The sequence below is a fragment of the Telopea speciosissima genome, chromosome 3 (assembly GCF_018873765.1).
Source record: "Telopea speciosissima isolate NSW1024214 ecotype Mountain lineage chromosome 3, Tspe_v1, whole genome shotgun sequence".
NCBI lineage: Eukaryota > Viridiplantae > Streptophyta > Magnoliopsida > Proteales > Proteaceae > Telopea > Telopea speciosissima.
This window is the reverse complement of record NC_057918.1, coordinates 30,920,529-30,941,272: the sequence shown is the minus strand read 5'-3', so window position 1 is coordinate 30,941,272 and position 20,744 is coordinate 30,920,529. Positions and strand designations below refer to the sequence as shown.

Sequence of the window (20,744 nt, the reverse complement as noted above, 5' to 3'; positions counted from 1 at the left end):
TTGTATACCTAGTTTCATGACCTAACTAGGTCAAAAACCCACCGAAACCAAGCAACGAGTTCAACAAAAAAAAAAAAAGCACCAACTCACCGAGATCTCGGCCCAACTCGGTTTTCTGCCTGGCCGAAACCAGGTCTGAAACTGAGACCTTGAACCATAGTGGAGATGGAGGCCTTCCTTTCTCGTATGACATGGACCTTGGTTGAGCTTCCTCCAAGTAAGGAGGTCGTGTGATGTTGTTGTGTGTATACTATCAAGTATATCTTAAGGGCTCTGTTGAGCAGCTCAAGGTTCGGTTGGTCACAAAAGGGTACATTCAAACGGATGGTGTCGACTATTTTGAGACATTTACCCGTCGCTCAATTGAATTCTGTTCACATACTTATATCCATTGTCGTTAATCTTGATTAGCATTGTATCAGCTCGATATTAAAAATGCTTTCCTTTATGGTGATTTTCTTGAGGAGGTATAGATGGAGCAACCTCCTAGGCATGTTTCTTAGGGGGAGAGTACTGGCAAGGTGTGCAAATTGCATAAAGCTATTTATGGTTTGAAATAATCTCTCGAGCATGGTTTGATAAATTCAGTATGGTTGTTACTTTGTATTGATTTACCCAATGTTACTCTAATCATTCGTTTTTTGTTTGTTGTCGTGATTCCAGGATAGTTGTGCTTGTTGACATCATTATCTCTGGTAAAGACTCTTTTGGCATTGAAGAAGTAAGGTCTTATCTAAGGCACAATTTTCAGATGAAAATTTTAACTGTTCTCATGTATTTTCTGGGAATTGAAATTGTGAGGAGTAGCAAAGGCATTAGCCTTTATCCGAGGATGTATGTGTGATCTTCTGATTGGTACTGGTATGTCAGCTTCTAAACATGTTGATACTCCAATGGATCCATATCAGAAATTTGGGGCAAATGATGGTGAAATATTTGCACATAAACATCAATAAAGGTGACTGAAGCTGAGTACAGAGCTATGGCTCACACTACAGCTAAGTAGTTGTGGGTGAAGTCTCTTCTACAGGAGTTTGGGTTTCTTATTCTCTATATTGCAAGCAATTCAGTATTCCATGAACAAACCAAGCACATTGAGGTCGATTGTCACTTTGTAAGAGATGTTGTTATGAAGCGGTTAATTGCTACAGCGTTTGTTAGTACTGGTAGCCAGTTGGGTATTTGTTCACCAAGGCATTTATTCGGCCTACTTTTCTTGAAGGATACTCCAAGCTAGGCATGGGTGATATATATGCTCTAGCTTGAGGGGGACTGTTGAGATGTGTTATGTGCTACCACAGGGGTATAATGCTTTTCATACCCTGAGGTAGATTTATTTTATTTTTTCTCTCTTTATTCTACCGTAAGTTGCACAACTGTATGCTTGTCCTTGTTCTTGTAATATGTTAAAATGATGTCTTACCCGATAGGGGTCTTTTTTTTCCTCTTCTTAATTTTCCTTCCCTTAGCCGATTCTTATTAGGTATTCCTAATTAGAATCGGCAAACGTAGCTTTCCTAATTTCAATTTGATTGATTGTAACTCTTTGAATATAAATTAAGGGCTTGGTGATCCATATTTATCACTCAAGCATTCAGTTCTACAGGGCTTCTAACATGGTATCAGAGCTAAATCTGATCTAAGAAGAAGTTCTCAAAGTTTTTTTCTGGCTTTTTTTTTTTCTCCCTCCCACGGTTTCTGGTTTCTCCCTTCTCCAGCACTCGCGGCTCCTCTCTCTCACTCAGGGCAGCACCTATGAGGTGATCTAATGAAGATTTAGATGCTGCCCTCACAATCACCTCATTGAAGACTGAAGATTACTGGTGTGGCCTACTGCTGGCAGGTTCCCTCCACCATTGGAGATCGAGTTTTTCCTACAAAGCTGAAGATCGATTTCTGTTTTTTTTTCTTCTTCTGGAGATTGGTTCCTGTTATTCCTGGTACACACCTCTTCCTGTTTGAAGAGTGCAGTATTGGATCAAGCCAAGACAGATTCAGCTCTGCGATCTATCTCCAAACAGTTTTTTGGCCTAATTTTTGCTAAAATTAGGGCTTCCTATCTGCTCATCAGAATCAGCTCATATTTTGAGGACTTGTTCTCTACTACAAGAGGGAAACTCGACCTCAGTTTCAGCCTAGTCTGACGGCTGGAATTTCTGCAAATTCAAAACCCTGTTCTCTGCTCGATTCTGGTAACTGTCCTGCTAGGGTTTTTATTTTCTCATCAGAAGTTACTGATCTTTTGAAGACTTATTTTTCACTACCAGAGAGACTTTCGATCCAAATTTGAGCCTTTTCTGATGGCTAAAATTTTGGGAATCTCAAAACCCATCTATCATACTCTTGACATCATGTCTGATCTTACTACAGCTGACTCAGATGGATCTGCTCGTCCAGAGTACCTTCCTTTTGCTTCTCCCACTAAATTAGATGGGACTAATTACTTGATGTGGTCAAGGTCCACTTACCTCACCATTACTGACCGTGGCTACATAGGACACCTTACTGGCAGCCTTCCCAAACCTGTTGAAGAAGGACATGCCCTGGCTCGATGGTTATCTCATGACTCTATGGTAATGTCATATCTTATCCATTCTATGCATTCTTCCATTGCTCCTGGTTACCTCCACTTAGACACTGCTGCCTAGATATAGAAGGCTGCAAAGGATACATATTCCCAAGTTGGGAATGATGCTCAGGTATATGAATTACGAAAAAAAATTCATGATACTAAATAGAATGAGTTGATTGTCTCTCAATACTATGCTGAACTCCGGAAGTGCTGGCAAGAACTTGATCATTACTCTGATTATCAGCCCACTACTGCTATTGATATTGCTGCATATAGGAAACATGTTGATAAAATTAGGGTTTATGATTTTTTTGGTGGCCTTAATGTTGAATACGATCCGATTAGAGTTCAGGTTCTCAACAAGGATCCTTTCCCTACTCTGGAACAGTCCTATGCATTAGTTCATATTGAAGATCGGCGACGTGCAACTATGCTCCGTACTACACCTCCAGATCGGTCAGCTCTAAACACTGGGATTGCTTCGAATCTTCCAATTGCTGAAACTTTTAAATCTGAAAAGGCAGCCATCAAATATGAACATTGTGGTAAGTTGTGGCACACTAAAGCCATATGTTAGAAGGTGCATGGTAAACCAATCGACTTTGAAGCTAAGCGTGTTGCTTGTGGGAAATCGAAAAACAAAGCCAATCATATTGAGGCTGCCACTACTACTCCTACTACTGACACTGGACTATCCAAGGAGGAACATCAGGCTTTCCGTCGTATGTTACAAGCTTCCGCTCCTACTACATCTACTCCTGCCAGTTCTTCCACCACTCCAGGTTCAAATTTTGCCCACTCAGGTATTTCATTTGCTGGTCATTGTGCATCGGTAGTCTCTTCTCCTTGGATCATTGACTCCGGTGCCACTGATCACATGACTGGATCCTCCAGCCTATTTCATCGTTATTCTCCTACTTCTGGTAAAAATAAAGTTCGAGTGGCTGATGGTTCTCTCTCTTCTGTCTCTGGGAAAGGATCTATCAGTTGTTCTCCATCTCTAACTTTATCCTCAGTTTTACATATACCCAAATTTACCACTAATCTTCTATCCATCAATAGTCTTACCCGTGACTTAAATTGCAAAGTAACTTTTTTCCCTTCACACTGTGTTTTTCAGGATCTGGCAACGGGGGCGACAATTGGATGTGGTAAGATGCATGGTGGATTGTACCTGCTTGATGATGGGAGTCCTACTTCACCACAACTTCCTTCTCCTATTCATCAAAACTCATTAGTCTCTTTTGAACTTCAACAATGGCATAAACGACTAGGTCATCCCCCTTTAGGAATTTTATCTCTTTTATTTTCAGCATTAGATAAACAATGTAATAAGGACGAATTTTTCCGTGAGGCCTGTGTTTTGCCTAAACAACATCGTTCTACTTATTCTATTTCTAATAAAAGAAGTTCTTCTCCTTTTAATCGTGTTCACTCTGATGTATAGGGACCTAATTGTAAACCTTCCCTATCCGACCATTGTTGGTTTATTTCTTTTATTGACTATCATTCTAGGAGTACATGGGTATATTTAATGCATAACAAAAGTGATGTTTTTTCTTGTTTTCAAAATTTTCATAAGATGGTTCAGACCCAATACAATGCCACTCTCAAATTATTGAGAAGTGACAATGGCAAAGAATATATAGATGGTCGGTTCCAAAATTACCTTGCTTCCCATGGGATACTCCATCAGACCAGTTGTGTCGATACCCCAGCCCAAAATGGTGTGGTTGAAAGGAAAAACCGCCACCTCCTAGAGGTGGCTCGGGCTCTTATGTTTGCCCGTTCTGTTACTTCCCAGTATTGGGGAGATAATGTCCTTACTACAGCCTATCTTTTAATAGGTTGCCTACCCGAGTCCTTGACTCACAAACCCCTGCTACTTTATTATAGGGTTCTTCCTCCTTTATAGTTCCCCCGAAAATTTTTGGTTGTCTGTTATGCAAGAGATACCCGATCCCCTAGCAAACTTGAACCCCGTGGCATTCGTTGTATTTTTTTGGGATATTCTCCTTCCCAAAAGGGTTATAAATGTTACCATCCACCCACCCGTCGTACCTTGGTAAGTATGGATGTCTTTTATGAAGCCTTGTCCTATTATACATCTACACCTCTTTGGGGGGAGAATTTCAGTGAAGATGTGTTGGTTGAGCTTCTAGCTCAGAACCGGCCGACTATTAATCCCATCCCTCTTCCCCCTTTTGCTCCTCCCCTACTTCCTAATGAAGCCAAAGAGGATTTTCCGCAGGGGGAGAACCTAGATGCTGAAAATCTTATTGATGAACATCCTATTTAGGGGGAGTTGACTCCAGTCCAACAAACTATTAGGAAATTTTAGAAGAGAATTAATGACTATAACCTCCAAACCTACCAGAGAGGATATTCCAAAAATAAGCAGCTTCCATCCACTGCAGCACCAGTACCCATCCAGTTGTCGGCTCTGGAACCAGATCATTCTCCAGGTAACATCTCTTCTCTCAATTTACCTATTGCTCATCGCAAAGGTATTCGGGCTTGCACTCAGCATCCTATTTCTCATGTAGTATCTTATGATTCTCTTTCTCCATCCTTTCATACATTTGTCTCTTCTCTTTCTTCTGTTCGTATTCCTCAGAATTGGCAGGAAGCTTTTACAGATGGAAAGTGGAAGGCAGCAATGATGGAAGAAATGAAAGCCTTACAAAAGAATGATACATGGGAGCTTGTGGTTCTTCCTCCAGGAAAGAAACTAGTTGGATGTAAGTGGGTATTTGTGGTGAAACAGAAGGTAGATGGTACTGTGGATCGATACAAAGCACGATTGGTGGCAAAGGGAGTTACTCAAACTTATGGGATCGACTACCAGGAGACCTTTGCACCAGTTGCAAAGCTAAACACTGTCAAAGTACTACTATCTTGTGCAGTAAATGTGGGATGGAAATTGCAGCAGTTAGATGTAAAGAATGCCTTTCTCCATGGAGAGCTTGAAGAGGATGTGTATATAGATATTCCACCAGGTTTCTCATGTGATAAGATCAATGGCAAGGTGTGTAAATTGAAGCGTGCTTTATACGGGCTGAAGCAGTCACCCCGTGTATGGTTTGGACGGTTTCACAGGGCCCTATGGTTTCTGTTGGATATAAACAAAGTAATGCTAATCATACTTTGTTTATCAAAGAAATGGTGAAAAAATAACCATTCTCATAGTCTATGTGGATGACATTGTGATTACTGGGAATGATAATAATGAGATCAGCATGTTGAAGACTTTCCTTGGTAAGGAATTTGAAATAAAAGATCTAAGAAACCTCAAGTAATTTCTAGAGATAGAAGTTGCTCTCTCCTCTAAGGGCATCTTTCTTTCTCAAAGAAAGTATATCCTAGATTTGCTGACAGAGACTGGAATGTTAGGGTGTCATCCTTCTGATACACCAATGGATGCTACTACACGGCTCAAAGAAAAGGAGGGTGACTATGTTGACAGAGGTCGTTATCAGCGACTGGTGGGAAAGCTTATTTATCTATCTCATATACGACCAGACATAACCATTGTTGTTAGTATGGTAAGTCAATTCATGCATGATCTTTATTCTTCTCCCATGGATGCCATTCTTCAAATTCTCCGGTATTTGAAGTCAGCCCCTGGAAAAGGAATTCTTTTATCTCCTCATGGCTATCTTCGTGTTGAAGCATATACTGATGCTGATTGGGCTGGATCCTCTAATAGGAAATCCATCTCCGGCTATTGCTCTTTTGTTAGTGGAAACCTTGTCACATGGCGTAGTAAAAAGCAGAACGTAGTGGCAAGGTCTAGTACTGAAGCAGAATTTCGTGCTATGACATAGGGTATTTGTGAACTGTTATGGCTCAAAGGCTTATTGCAAGATCTTGGTGTTCCTGTCCGTCTTCCCATGATGTTGTATTATGACAACAAGGCTGCCATTAGCATTGCTCACAATCTAGTTCAGCATAATCGTACCAAGCATGTGGAGGTTGATAGGCACTTTATCAAAGAGAAGTTGGAAGAAGGGCTGATCTGTGTTCCTTTTGTGAAGTATGTTGACCAATTAGCAAATGTGTTCACTAAGGGATTAAGTGGAAAAGTTTTTCATCCTATTCTAGTCAAGTTGGGCATGTTTGATATTTATGCTCCAACTTGAGGGGGAGTGTTAAAATAATGTCTTACCCAATAGGGGTATTTTTGTCCTCTTTTTATTTTTCTTTCCCTTAGCCGATTCTTATTAGGTATTCCTAATTAGAATCAGCAAAGGTAGCTTTCCTAATTTCAGTTTGATTGATTGTAACTCTTTGAATATAAATAAAGGGCTTGGTGATCCATATTGATCACTCAAGCATTCAGTTCTACAGGGCTTCTAACATAATATTTTACCCTAATATAAATATATATGGGAGAGGACTGACGATAGCTAGACAATTTAATTCTATCATCGCTCTCTTCTCTTCTTCTCTCTCCTCATCTATTTGTCTCTCTCGGCAGTACCCTACTGCCCTTTCTCTTCTTCTTCTTTTCTTCTTCACCATCTACTTTGTTTATTCTTCTTATCAGTTGTTTTAGGTCTGAAACTGCTACACAATGATTAAGAAATGGGATGACACTTAATATTAGATAACTCCTAATGACAGCAAAATTTAACCTAAAAAGACTGAGGCAACATCCATTACATCACTGACTCTTTTAACAGCTCACACTATCCCTTTGATTTTCCAAAAGAGTAAAATAGACTGGATGCTTAAGGCCACACCATTTCATTTTACTTTACATCCGAATCTCTCATATGACAAAGATCCATTGCTGATGGATCTTAACCCCCTGGTTCACTATAAAAATTCTTGAATGAAATGGAAGACCATCATTCAGATCCACCTGATAGGAATCCTAAAGACAACATGGTATCATACATCTAAAACTTGCTAATGCTATGACAAAATTAAAAATAAATAAATAAATGAATTGTGGAATGTAGCATACAGGTAAATGACACTCAAAGCTGCAAATTGTAGAAACACCTTGTACACAGCTAACTTTCTGTTTTTCATGCTTTGCCATACAGATATCTAAGACCGCACCAGAACAGTTTGGTTCCACACACCGAAAAGCATTAGCAGCAAGGTCAGATAGATTAAGTTCTGAACAACCACAGCACTGGCATTTAAATGCATATTGATCTTCCAGTGACTGATGACGATCCATAAGAGTCATTTGCCCAATCTGCAGAATGGAAAAGTATCAAGTTTCAAATTTGGAGGTGGGCACATGCATTAAAATGATAACGACGGTAGAATAAACAAGGTTTATATATGTAGAGGTACAGATAACAGACAAAGGTAGTGTTTGTAATTAATATAAGAGACCAGGGTGGTCAAAGTATTATTAGATGGATGTCAGGTACTCTCGATATTATAAGATAAAGTGTGAAATCCGCAATAAATTTAAACTTTTTGAAACTTGTGTGATTTCAGGTTCCAGCTCTGAGTCTATGGTGGCGTCGATGCTATGGGCTGCATCGGTCGAGGATACAGATGAATCTCTCGACACTCCTATGGAGGATTCCAGGGATTCTTCCCAACTAGCCCTTCTGGAGTTAGAGGACCCCTGTGAAACCCCGCACCAGAGTTACCTATGTCGGATCTGCTGCCTAGAGGCTATGCAAAACCTCTCCCTTAATTAAACTCGATGTAAGTATAGTTTAAATGTATTTTTATAGTGTTATGTACGACCAATTAGAGTTATAGGGGTATTTTGGTCAATTTACCTCTGTGGGACCCACGTCCCCAGTGGGGAATCCTATTCCTAACATTTACCCGTATTCGGATTACCCCTGATGTCATATGACATCATTCTATGGCTAGAACAAGATTATAGGTACGAAATTCTAATTAAAATCTGTTTTAAAAATCTACTTTAGAATCTGATTTTTAACTTAACTAAACAAACAACCCTTAAATAATCCACTATATATGTAAAACTTATTCCTAAAAACCACTATTTACAACTCTAAAGACTTGGGGCTGAAAACGATTTCAGCCTTGGAGAGCAAGGAAAAAAGAAGAAAAGAGAAGAGAAGGAGGGAAAAAGAGAAGGCTGCACTTGGAACTCTGATTCTATACTTAGAATTAAGGCTTGGAACCTCCATTGCAGACTTAGCTGCATAAGGGAAGGCTGCCATCTCCTCTTCTCACTGCTGTACTCAGGTAAGCAGAAATTCCTGCTGTACCCATCTTTTTCTTCTGATTTCTCTATCCCTAATTGATCCTATATCAAAATTCTGCCATTAAACCTTGGTAATTATAGGTTTAATAGACTAAGACCCATCTCTGACCTCTTAAATTGAACCTGTCTATGGTTCAGACCTGAGTTTCAGCTATGAATTTCATGCTGTCTTTCAAATCACAGCTGAACCTCTTATTTTATTTAACCCTAAAATGGTATTTTGGGTTAATTAACTAAAAACCCTCAAATTGAATGTGGTTTTAGAAATTAAACCACAATTTTATGTTGACCTATCCTAAATTAACCCAAATCCTACAATTGGATCCATGCATGTAAGGATCCAAGTTGTAGGAGCAAAAACCCCAAATCTGGCCAAGCAGCCGGATGTTGTTGCAGGCCTAGGGGCGGTCGTCCGGCTCCCTGGAGGTCTGCATCCGGCTGCCTATTTTGGTGCATTAATGACCTAGACCCTATGGGACTTGACCTTGGGCCATCACAGAACCTAATATATGATGTTTTGTGTGTTGTTTAGGGCTGTATCTACTGTTACTTGTCTGTTTTGCTGGGTCTTGGAGGGTAATTTGACTTAGGCTAAGCTACGACTTCAAGTAAGGGAATTTGACTTTAATTTTGGTGTATTTATGACCTTAATTTACTGTTGTTATGATTGCCATGTCATGCATCATCGAAACTACTCAGATGCATTTAGTTTCTTAGCTTGTATTTGTTGCACTAGAATCTGCATGTGAACTAGGCTGCATTGGCATCTTGCATTGCATTGATATTTACTGTTATTGTGAATTTATTTATGGGAAGTACTGTACTCTTTTAATTCAGTTATCCATACATGTGCCATCATGAATAGATTGCACTGGGCTAGGTTGTATGACATCACCCAGTACTACATCCCTTACCAACAGGGGAAGAGGTGTTGGACAACCCGTGGTACAGCCGAAGGGTATGCCGAGGTACCATTCACTGTCCCATGTTAGCGTGTGTACTCCGCTGTGGGAATAAACAGTAGGGTTGGTCTTTGGGGGTTTGCTGGTGTGGTTGCCTGGTGACATGCCTCTACTGATGGGTCCTCACCCTGGTAGAGTGGTTTCGCTCGGATAACCGACGTCTGGTTATGTGTTTCCGGGACCGAGGTTAGCATCTAGCACAGTAGTACTTATACCTCATGAGACTTAGTATCCATGTTAGGAGCATGCTAGATTAGGACATGCATCATAAATTACTATGTTTGTTTGCATGCATTCCCTTGCTGGGCTCAGTGGAGAGCTCACCCCTGTGGTATACCTTATTTTTCAAATGAAGCTACTCTCGTTGGTGCTAGTGTTTCTGTGGGGATTCCTCCTTCTCAGGACTCTCCTGCTGCTCATGGAGCTGATATTCCTCTCCTGGTTGAGCACGATGCTTCGTGTTCCTGTGATGCCTATGCGTTCTCCTGATCCTCCAAAATGATCACGCTCTTTCTTCCTTTTTGATATAACACTTTTGTAGTAGTTATAATATATAGTCTTTTTGGGCCTTTGAGTTACTCTTTTTGTGAATCACTAATGTAACTCACTTGTATATAAATGTTCATATAAATATAACTGTTATCACTAGTTCTTCTTTAATACTGTCTTATTGTCTTATTTAATTGCTTTAGCTGCATTTAAATTCTGATTATTATGAATGAAATTGCGAATAGAGTACTGCACTTGTGATCCTGGTGGGTTGGTTGGGTATCTGAAACATCCAGTCACACTTGGCCCTTAACAACCGTGTCGGGGTGTGGCATAAAGGGTATTCTTGGTATTCTAGAAGACAAGGATATTATTCATATTAGATAAATTAGGTCAGTTTATGGGGGAGTCTTGAGATAATAGATAGAGGAATTCTCAGTATTATATGCCAATTTTATTTTTTTTATGAATAAAAATTCATTGCCAAAAAAGAAGAAATAAAGGGGACCCTAAGAGAGCGGGGAAAACAAAACACAAACAAAAAAAGCACAGCCCTCAACTAGGAGAAGAGGGGGGAGTACAATGAAATGGAGAGATCCCATGATTCAACAATTAGCCTATTTTGAGGGGAATCATAGCACCTCGAAGTGGAGGAAGAAAGCTTGCATCTAATGTCAAAAGCGATGGAGGCTAAAATATGCTGCAAGGTCCTAGATTTGGCAGTTCATCTTCTGAGATTGCAGTCCATCTAAATATGGTCGATGACCACTCCAAATACAAGCTTACAGCCGGAGGTACCACCAAAGGACATGTTCACTCAGTTCCATTCTCAGTACAGGGGCAAAATTCTTCTTCTTGTTGGCCAACATTTGGCAAGGAGGTCTTTCCAAAGCACAGTGGAGAAGGTGCAACTACAGAAAAGGTGATCCACATCTTCCGAATTGTTCCAACAGAGACCACAATTGGGAGAGACTAGAATCTGCCTCTGGAAAAGGAAGGATAGAGTTGGGAGGCAGGGAAGAGGGCACTCCAAACTGTGAAGCTGTGACGGGGAATGTGCCTATTGAACCAGAACAACTTACACCAAGGAATCACTAAGCCTCTAGCCCTGACAAGCTCCCAAGCCGAGTGATGAGGACATCATAACATCCGAGCAAGGATTCCACGTTTACCAGAGGAGACGTCGTAGATCTCAGCCATCCACTGCTTCTCTGTGGATTGACGATGAGTTCCGCGGCTACTGTATTGCTAGAGCGCAGCCTGTGGACCCAACTTGCAGCAGCTTTTATCATTAGCTAGTGTTTCTGATTTATGTTTTCTATTTCTGTTTATTCCTATTCTATTTCTACTTCAATTTATGAGTATGCGAGGAGAGGTGTTTTTTTCATTTCCTTTATTTTTTTTATGTTGTAATTGTCCCATTTCTCCTTTCCCCCGAGTTAGCCCTCTCCTCCCCCACCCCCTTTTTTTTAATTTCATTGTCTTTTATAACCACCCACCCCAGCCCACGGTTTGGCTTATTCCCCCTTTTAATGCCTCTTTGAAAGACTGTAACACAGAAAGATTATTATCGACAAGGAATGAAAAAGGACTGCTCTCTCTCTCTCTCACAGACACACCATGAGTCTCCCCCTCTCTCAATTTCTCTTCTTCTTCTTCTTGTCTCTATTTTCTGCTCTCTTTCTTCTTCTTCTCCTCCTAAATCCTGCTCCTCTATTTCTTCTGTTTCTGTTCTCGCTTTTCTTTTTTTTTTCCCTGTCCACGAATTCTGCTTCCCTCCCCTCCCCCCCAAATGGTATTGCTCCCTTGCTCTTGTAATTTTCTGCTGTACAGTGAATTTAACGGACTGAAGTCACTGAACTAAAACTTTCTGGAAGCAGTTTCCTAACTGTAGCCCTAAGATCTGAATGGTATTTATCTTCTAACAAGTTCTTCAATTCTCCTTTCACCTATGTATGTTATAGTTTCTTTATGTTGAATGTGTTGCTGTCTTAACATGGATGCTGGATGCTGGATGCTGGATGCTACTTTTATTATGCTTAGTCCTATACCTTTAGGATTCTTGAAAGCTCCTGCATGTTAGTATTTGACTAAGTGTTATCTGAGTTCTGACCTCTATAGCATCTAATTGAATATTGTTTAGTTAAATGCCTATAGCCTATGATTTATATTGTTCATTGCTCATTGTTATTGCTGTCCCCCTCATGTATGCGCATCATCTATGTTGCTGCCCTCCCTAACTAGACAGTCCTTAGGAGTGTTTGGTACCTACCTTAGGTTAGCATGTTATAGAGAATCTAGGTTCTAGGTTTTATCCTACATCATCGAGCTGGAGCTAAAGAGGCCCGAAGCGGAAGGAGTACATACAACCAAATCTCCACTACCTTTTCTACTGATAGATGGAACTTGGAAGAGCCCCCAAACTGCCAGAAGAGGGGAGAGGAGGAAAGTAGCAATACCCATCCATCATGAAGAATATCAAACACCAAAGCCATTCTACCGAAACCCAAGCTGTATCTAATTTTGTCACTGATTGAGGGAATAAAAATACCATGGGGGTGCTAGTGATCCAACCAAAGACAAGTAGAAGCACCATCATCAATTAGGGACTTTATAGCCCTAGAAGCAACAACTCTGGGCTTAATAATCTTTCTCCAGACCCAGACGCATCCGAAGAAGTAGGTACAGTCCAAATCGTGTCATACTGAAGAAGTCTAGAATAAACTCAATCAACCCAGATGTTTTTCTTCTTGGCTGCAAGCTTCCAAATCAGATTGAAATTACCTGAGTGTTAGCATCTTTAATTCATCCAAGGCCAAGGCCACCTTCCTCCTTGGGGAGACAAACTGAAACTCAACTGATAGGGTGAAGGAAGTTGGCACAGTCCGAGCCTTTCTCTTTCCAAACGAAGGCACACAACAGGGACTCAATCTTATTGATACAAGACTTGGGCAGCCCAAATATGTCTGACCGGTAAGCATAAGCAGACTGAGCACTGATCTGATCAACTCAAGTCGCCCCGTGTAAAAAAGAAGCTTACCATCCAGGGCTGGAGCCTCTTCCGGATCTGATCCAACATTGAAGTAGCGCGATCTAGCAAGGGTATTTTCATTTCCCAAAGGAAGTATGTTCGGATCTTCTTGATGAGACAGGTATGCTCGGATGTAAGCCTGCAGATTCTCCTATTGAAGTCAATCACCAACTCAATTGTAAAGGGGCTGATTCAGTAGATAAGGAGAGATATTAGCGTCTTGTAGGAAGACTAATATATCTTTCTCATACCCAGTAAGATATTGCCTATGTTGTAGGGGTTGTTAGCTGTTTCCTACAATATCTGAAGTCTATTCATCTCAAGGCAGTATGGTAGATTCTAAGGTACTTAAAATCAGCACCAGGAAAAGGCATTCTATTTTCCAACCACGGTAATCTGAAGTTGGAATCCTTTATTGATGCTAACTAGGCAGGCTCCATTGATGACCAGCGCTCCACTTCAAGGTATTGTACATTTCTTGAAGGAAATCTGGTGACACAGTGAAACAAGTAACAATCAGTAGTATCCAGGTCTAGTGCGGAAGCTGAATACCAAGCAATGGCCCAAGGAGTATGTGAGCTTATCATGCTCAAAATGCTACTTGGTGATCTGGGAGTGACACCTGAGGGACCTATGAGGCTCTATTATGACAACAAGGCAGCAATTAGTATAGCCCATAATCATAGTTCAACAACTCGACGAAATTTCACCGAAATTTCAAATATTTCAGTAATTTCGACCCCCCCCCGGGAGATGAAACATCAAACAAAACGGCGAAACCCAAAAATACAATGTTTCAAACGAAATTTCGAATCAGTCATTTCATTTCAGTCTAAAAATTACACTCTTTTGTTGAAATATTGGTTATTTCAGTCATTTCGTTTCAATATTTCACTCATTTCGGCCTTTTGCACCCCGAAATGGCCAGGCAAAACTCACCAAAAAAAAAACAATGTTTTGGCGATAACTTGGAAGATTCGGTATGGCCGAATAACCCATCCGAGACGAGTTTTCGAACTATGCCCATAATCCAATCCAGCATGACAACACTAAGCACATTGAGATCGACTGACACTTCATCAAAGAGAAGCTTGAAAAGGGTTTGATCTGCATTCCATTTGTTACTACGGAAAACCAATTAGCAGATATATTCACAAAGGTGTTTGACTTCTAAGTCATTTCATCCTATTGTATTCAAGTTGGGCATGAGGAATATCTATGCGCCAACTTGAGGGGGAATGTTAAGGATGAGGGTTATGTATCCATCTAGATTCATTGTATGTGGGCTAAGGACTGTGACTGTGCTGTGACTCAGCCTTAGCTAAGCATACCTTATTTGTAATTATTGTCCACATTATAAATAATAATATCCTCTAATATCTCTGACAACCCAAATCGTTCTCTGGTTTTTCTCTTCTCAACTTATATGCCTTCTTTGTCCAAGAATATACTAATCGGCTCATGCACAGCTAGCAGCTATTAGCCTTATACACCAAAAAAATAACAATTATGAACTAGTAACACAGCAACCCTCCAAACCAACACAAAAGAAGGGATAGAAATTGCATACTATGCATGTCATACCTGTGGGCCATATGATAGCTCCAGGGGTTGACCTGCTGCCACAAACTCTGTTGATCGTATAAAGAGGCTACGTGAAAGGAAATAAGCATGAATGTTCGGTTGACATGAATGGTTAAACAAGCTACCAGTTGCATAAATGGCTTGACCAACTCTGACCTGTAATCACCATACAATCGCAAAGAAGAGATTATCAGACGAAATGCAATATATAACAACTGAAGCTGAATAATGAACATAATTTCCACACAAAAAAAAAGAGGGACTAAAAAAAAGGATAGTCATACAAGAATACCAAGTAATTCATGATGATAGAAAATTCCAAAGGCCACGAAAACTTTACAAGGAAACTAGGTGGTGGTTTATCTAACTGTCCCTCTCAAAGAAAGTATAAGCCATACGAAACATGAGAAGAGAAATCCTAACCTTCAAGGTAATACAAGAGGGTGACTATAACCTAGTCCACGCGAAAGGTAGTACTCGGCTCCCTGAATTCCTTTAAAATCAGTGACCAATCAATCTAACAAATAACTGATGTTAAAGTTTTTGTCTTACGGAGATGTTAAGTATATGTGGTAACATTTGACTATGCTTAACTATACAGGGTGCTGTATATAATTTTTAGTGAAGTTTAAGTTGTACAGTAGAGGAGTTCTAAGAGTATCTACACAAAATGTTCGATAGGGATTTTCTCTACGTCTCTCTTCTTTCTTCTTCTCTTCCTTCTTCGTGTTCAGGTACTGATCTAACCTAGTTTGGTATTCTCACAACTTATTTACACAAAAGTTCTTGGGGAAAGATGGGAAACATAGTCAAAGGGTCCTCTGTTGCACTCTTTCCAAATAACTACACTCTCCCCCCCCCCCCCCACAAAAAAAAAAAAAAAACAGAGGGCTGAAGCACATATCTAATCAACTCAAGACGGGCAACATAAGAAAGCAACGTGCCTTTCCGGACCTGGAGTCTCTTTTTCAAGAGATCCAGAATAGGGGAGCAGTGGTGAGCAGTCAACCTAACAGGGATCAAAGGTAAACCCAAATTCCTAACAGAAACCCAGACTTCTCAATCAGGCAAAACTGAACAACCTCAGAAACTCCAGCTAGGAACAAGATATATCAACTTTTGAGAAAACCATAAGGTCGTCAGCAAAGGCAAGCTGGGAGATCTTAAGGGCCTGACATTCGACATGGGGGAGATGAGCTGTTGATCCATGCAGGATTGAATGCTTCTGGAAAGCACTTCAAGAGCTAACGTGAAGATGTATGGTGAAAGGGGACAACCCTAACGAATATACCAACAGAGTAGGAAAAAAAGCCAGCGGGGCTACCATTGATAAGCATAGAAAAGTAGGGAGAGGAAATGCAATGATAGATTCAATTGACAAAGGCACGGCAAAAGGATATCTTATGCAAGACACTGACAATGAAATCCCACGACAAGGAGTCGAATGCTTTATGAATGTCAATCTTCATGAGAGCAGCACGGGGATGGATTTTCTATCAAAGCCTCTGACAAGCTCATTATAGAGAAGAATGTTGCCAAAGATACTTCTTTCCGAAATGAAAGATGATTGATAGTCACTGACTAGGGAATCAACCACCAACTTCAAATGGTTAGCTAGGACTTTGGCAATAAATTTGTATAGAAGGTTGCAAAGGGAAATGGGCTGAAAATCAGTCAAAGAGGAGGCGCCTTCTTTCGTAGGGATGAGGCAGAAATAGGTTGGGCTGATCCCTATAACCTGGCTAGGGTTGAAGAAGAAACAATGAAGGGCCTTGATGAGGTCCAGTTTGATGATGTCCCAATAGGAGGACAAGAAGCCCATACTAAAATCATCCGGGCCGGGGCTCTGTTAGCTTTATAAGAGAGGACAGCAAAAAGAATTTCCTCCTCAGTGGGGATAGCTTGGAGAGAATCTAAGAGGTAGGAGGGAATGGATTTAAACCATTAGGGATGACAGAGGGGGTAGAAGAGGAGGGCTTAAAAATTTTCGTGAAGAAATTAATTGCCTCAAGCTTAATTTCCTCAACTAAGAAGAGGGAGGAGCCATCACTGCCCAATAGCTTAGTGATGGAGTTGAAAGGTTCTAAAACTCGGGTTTCGACCAGCCAGAAACCGAGATATGGTCGAAACCTGATAAAACCAGTGATTTTTTCCCAGCCAACTTGAGTTGGTGGTTTTGAGGCCCAATAATGCTTTTTTTTATCTGATATTTTGTATACAACCTATTTTTGACATTCTAAACACAATGCACAAACTATTTGCACATAAAAACACTAAAAATGGTACTTGTGGTTTTTTACCCAAGTTTGTTAGTGTATATTGTTCTTGGACATTGGCTGGAAACCAGGACAGACACTTATTGACGCCTAATATCATTTAAGTAAATGATTTCATTTACTTAAAATATTATTCATAAATAAGCAAATGCCCCCTATTTGAATCCAATAAAAATAGTTAAAAAAATAAAATTCCAAAAGGATAAAAAGTCAACCCCCCCTATTCAAGAACAAAAATTGGATTTTCGGCCGTAGGTGAAATTTTCAACTTTCTAATGTTGGGGTTTTTCTCAAATCTAAAAAATCCATAAATTATAATATGGTAAAACAATGCTAATAACCAAAAGTGCGGTAAAATATTCATTTGTTTTTATGTCTAAAAATTATTTTCATTCAAAGCAATTTTGTAATACCCGTGCCCAAAATATAAGGGTAATTTGGACTTTTCACCTTGCGTGCAGAATCTATACCAGTGGACCAATGAAGGGTGGAATCTTGGTTCCTGGCATGCACACTTGAGGTAAGAACCTTGCTGGTATTTTTTTTTTAAAGTGTAAGTGCTTGGTAGGCATACTTGTAATTTTACTATGCATGGTTATAGACAACTGTTATTTAAACATATTTATTTATATGTCTATTAACATCTAAATGAGTTAACTCAGTGGTTATGACTTAATCTATAATTAAAATGGTCTTAAGATTGAATCTTTAAGGAAGCAATCATGGGGTGATTTTATTCTTTTACTTTGAACAGCATGGTGTGCCCCACTTGTTAACTACCAAAGAAGACTTTCGTGGAACTTAAGAGTTAGAGAAAAAGAAGGAAACAAAGAGGCTGTAGTGACTAGGAGAGATAAAAATATATTTATATATAAAAAGAGATATTAAAGGGAGAGAAAATAGGGGATTGGATGAGCTTAAGAGATAAGAAGAAGAAGGAAACAAAGAGAGGGAAAATAGAGGATTGTGCTCCACGCTTAGGGTGATCATGAGATAACAAAAGAAAGGAAAAGTTAAGGAGAAATAAATAAATACAAAAGAAAGAGAGATTGAGTAGAAAAAGGATGAGAAGAGAGAGTTTGATTAAGTTAAAATAGGAAAGAGGGGACATAAATCGTGAGTGAAGAAAGAGAGAAACAGAAAACGTGAAAGAGGAAGGAAGAGAAGGAGAGAAAGAAATCGTGAAAGGAGAAAGAGAGAAGGGGAAAAAAAAAAAAGGAAAAGGAGAAAGGAAGGAGGAACTCATACCTTCTCCTTTGCTCAAGCTTGGTAAGACTAAGTCCTTGTATCTAAAGGTTCGATTGCTTATTTTGGTTCAAGAGCGGTAAGTAAACATCATACTTCTGTATTTTTCCACCTTTCCAACTAGGATTTCCAACTTGATCTTAATCCTCATGTCAATGTTGATTTTAGTTAACCTATGATCTAATTCCTTAATCCATCAATGTTGATTTTTCGTTTAATCTATGATTCAATTCTTAATCCTATCAATGCTGATTTTTGTTTTATCTATGATCTAGTTCTTAATCCTATCAATGCTGATTTTTGTTTAATCTATGATCAAATTCTTAATTATATCAATGCTGATTTTTATCTGATCTATGATCAAATTTTTAACCCTATCAATGCTGAATTTATTTGATCTATGATCCTACTCTCTTATTGATCCTTGTTATATGTTGATTTATCAAAATCCTTTAAATCAAAGCATGATGATTATTTCAATACCATAATTTTCCTAGCATGATTTTTTGTTTTTTTGGTGAATAAAATAATTAAATTACTCAAGGGAAACAAGATTACAAGAGCCCCTTAGGGGCAGCAACAAAACAAGCAGCTCCAAGCCAAGGCCAAAGCTAAGAGGAGGCTGGGCCAACAAAAGAAACAGAAGGGAGACCCCAGGATACAACAATGAGCCTGTTCCTTGGGGTGTCACGACAAGAAGAGGGAAGGGCTGACGACAATTTCGGTTTAATTTTTGAAAGGAATGGAATCTCAAATCTGTTGATAAAACCGAGAGTTGGAGGTCCATTTCCTAATATTACGCTCCATCCAAATATGATTCAGAGTAGCACAAAAAGCCATCTTTCCAACCGTGTCACAGATAGAGGAGCCGGCAAATGTCATATCAACCCAAATCCACTCACGAGAGAAAGGGAGAATTGTTCTAGGGACTGGCCAACATTTGGACAAAATGCCTTTCCAAATGGCAGCCGAGGTAGGGCAGCAGAAGAAGAGGTGATCAGAGTCTTCCACATTGTTCCAGCAGAGGCAGCACGAGGGAGAGACTGAGATCTGGCAATGGCGAAGGAAAGACTGGGTTGGGAGGCAGTTGGTGAAGACCCTCCAGGCCATGAAGCAATGGCGGGGAATCTGATGCTTGAACCAAAGAAGCTTCCTCCAAGTAACCAATTGACCTTTCTGACAAATGAATTCCCACGCTGCTTTAGAGGAGAAAGAGCTTGAGGTGTTAGCCGACCAAGTAACACAATCCTCCCTTCCCATAGGTCTTCTAGAGATGGAGTAGAGGTCATTCCAGATAAAGTTAAGCATAGGAGTAGTAGAAGGGGCGGGGGGAGCCTAGCCAGCCTAATCCAAGATGTCAGACACCAAAGAGAGTCGATGGAGACCAGAGGCATAAATGATTCTAGGGGAGACAGAGTGGAGGAAGACCCCCTTGGATGCCAGTGATCCAGCCAAAGAAAAGAAGAAAGCTCATCCCCAATCTGAGAACAGATGACCTGAAGCACCAAGTGGCGAGTAGCGAGGATCTTGCACCAAACCCAAGAAGCATCTGAAGAGGGCACTGCGGTCCAAATAGAGTCCTGACGAAGGAGACCCAAGGAAATCCAGTCAACCCAGATGCTTTTCTTTTTAAAAACAATTTTTCAAATTAGCTTGATGATGCCAGCCGAGTTCACTTCCTAGCATGAAATTCATTTGAGGTTTTGGCAATATGTATGATATTTTAAGTGATGGGAATAATGTTTTCCTATGGATTCGTATATTTATACAAATGTTTCCTATGACTATGTGATTTTAAAGAATTATATGGTATCTACCGGAATGGGTATGTCATATTGTTTAAGGTTGTATCACGTTACAGGCCATATTACGTTACGGGGCAATATGTCACACTCTTGTAGGTTGTACCAAGAATATTTTTAAAAGAAAGGTTTTGAGTGGAATCTAAATCTGGTTAAAGGTTGTATTACGTTACAAGCCGTATCACATTACGGGGCCATAATTCAGATTGCTCTTTTTATTTTTATTTTCTTTGTGTTGGATTAATACTGTTAAAGGCTGGAATTGAAATGAGATATTTTTATATAACATATGCATGGCATGACATGAAATTGTTCCTTGTCTCGATTCGATTTGTTGTCTTAAATCCTAATTTACTCTTGACTATTGACTTTCGTTTCAAGACCCTTGATTTAATACTTGAAGGGTTATATGCTGTGTACTTGCTAAGCTTTTTCCCAAAAGCTTACCCCTTTATATGATTTCAAATGGTGTGCCTATAGAAATCGAACCTGAAACCCTACTTGGTGGATGGGCGAGTGGAGAAGAGGAGCCCTGTGAAGACATTGATGGACCCTATTATATTTGTTGT

At 39.9% G+C, this 20,744-nt stretch overlaps 1 protein-coding gene across 3 annotated transcripts in view; it reads right to left on the bottom strand.

Moving 5' to 3' along the window:
• LOC122655923 (SET and MYND domain-containing protein 4) overlaps window positions 1-20,744 on the bottom strand; it is an 82,821-nt gene that overhangs the window by 11,593 nt on the left and 50,484 nt on the right. For 2 of the 3 annotated variants that reach the window (XM_043850311.1, XM_043850313.1), the window contains exons 10-11: window positions 14,853-15,008; window positions 7,545-7,784 (exon numbers count right to left, since the gene is read on the bottom strand). In XM_043850311.1, coding sequence (XP_043706246.1) covers window positions 7,545-7,784; window positions 14,853-15,008 — 396 coding nt within the window. The remainder of the gene's footprint in view (window positions 1-7,544; window positions 7,785-14,852; window positions 15,009-20,744) is intronic. The other variant, XM_043850312.1, reaches the window with a different exon arrangement.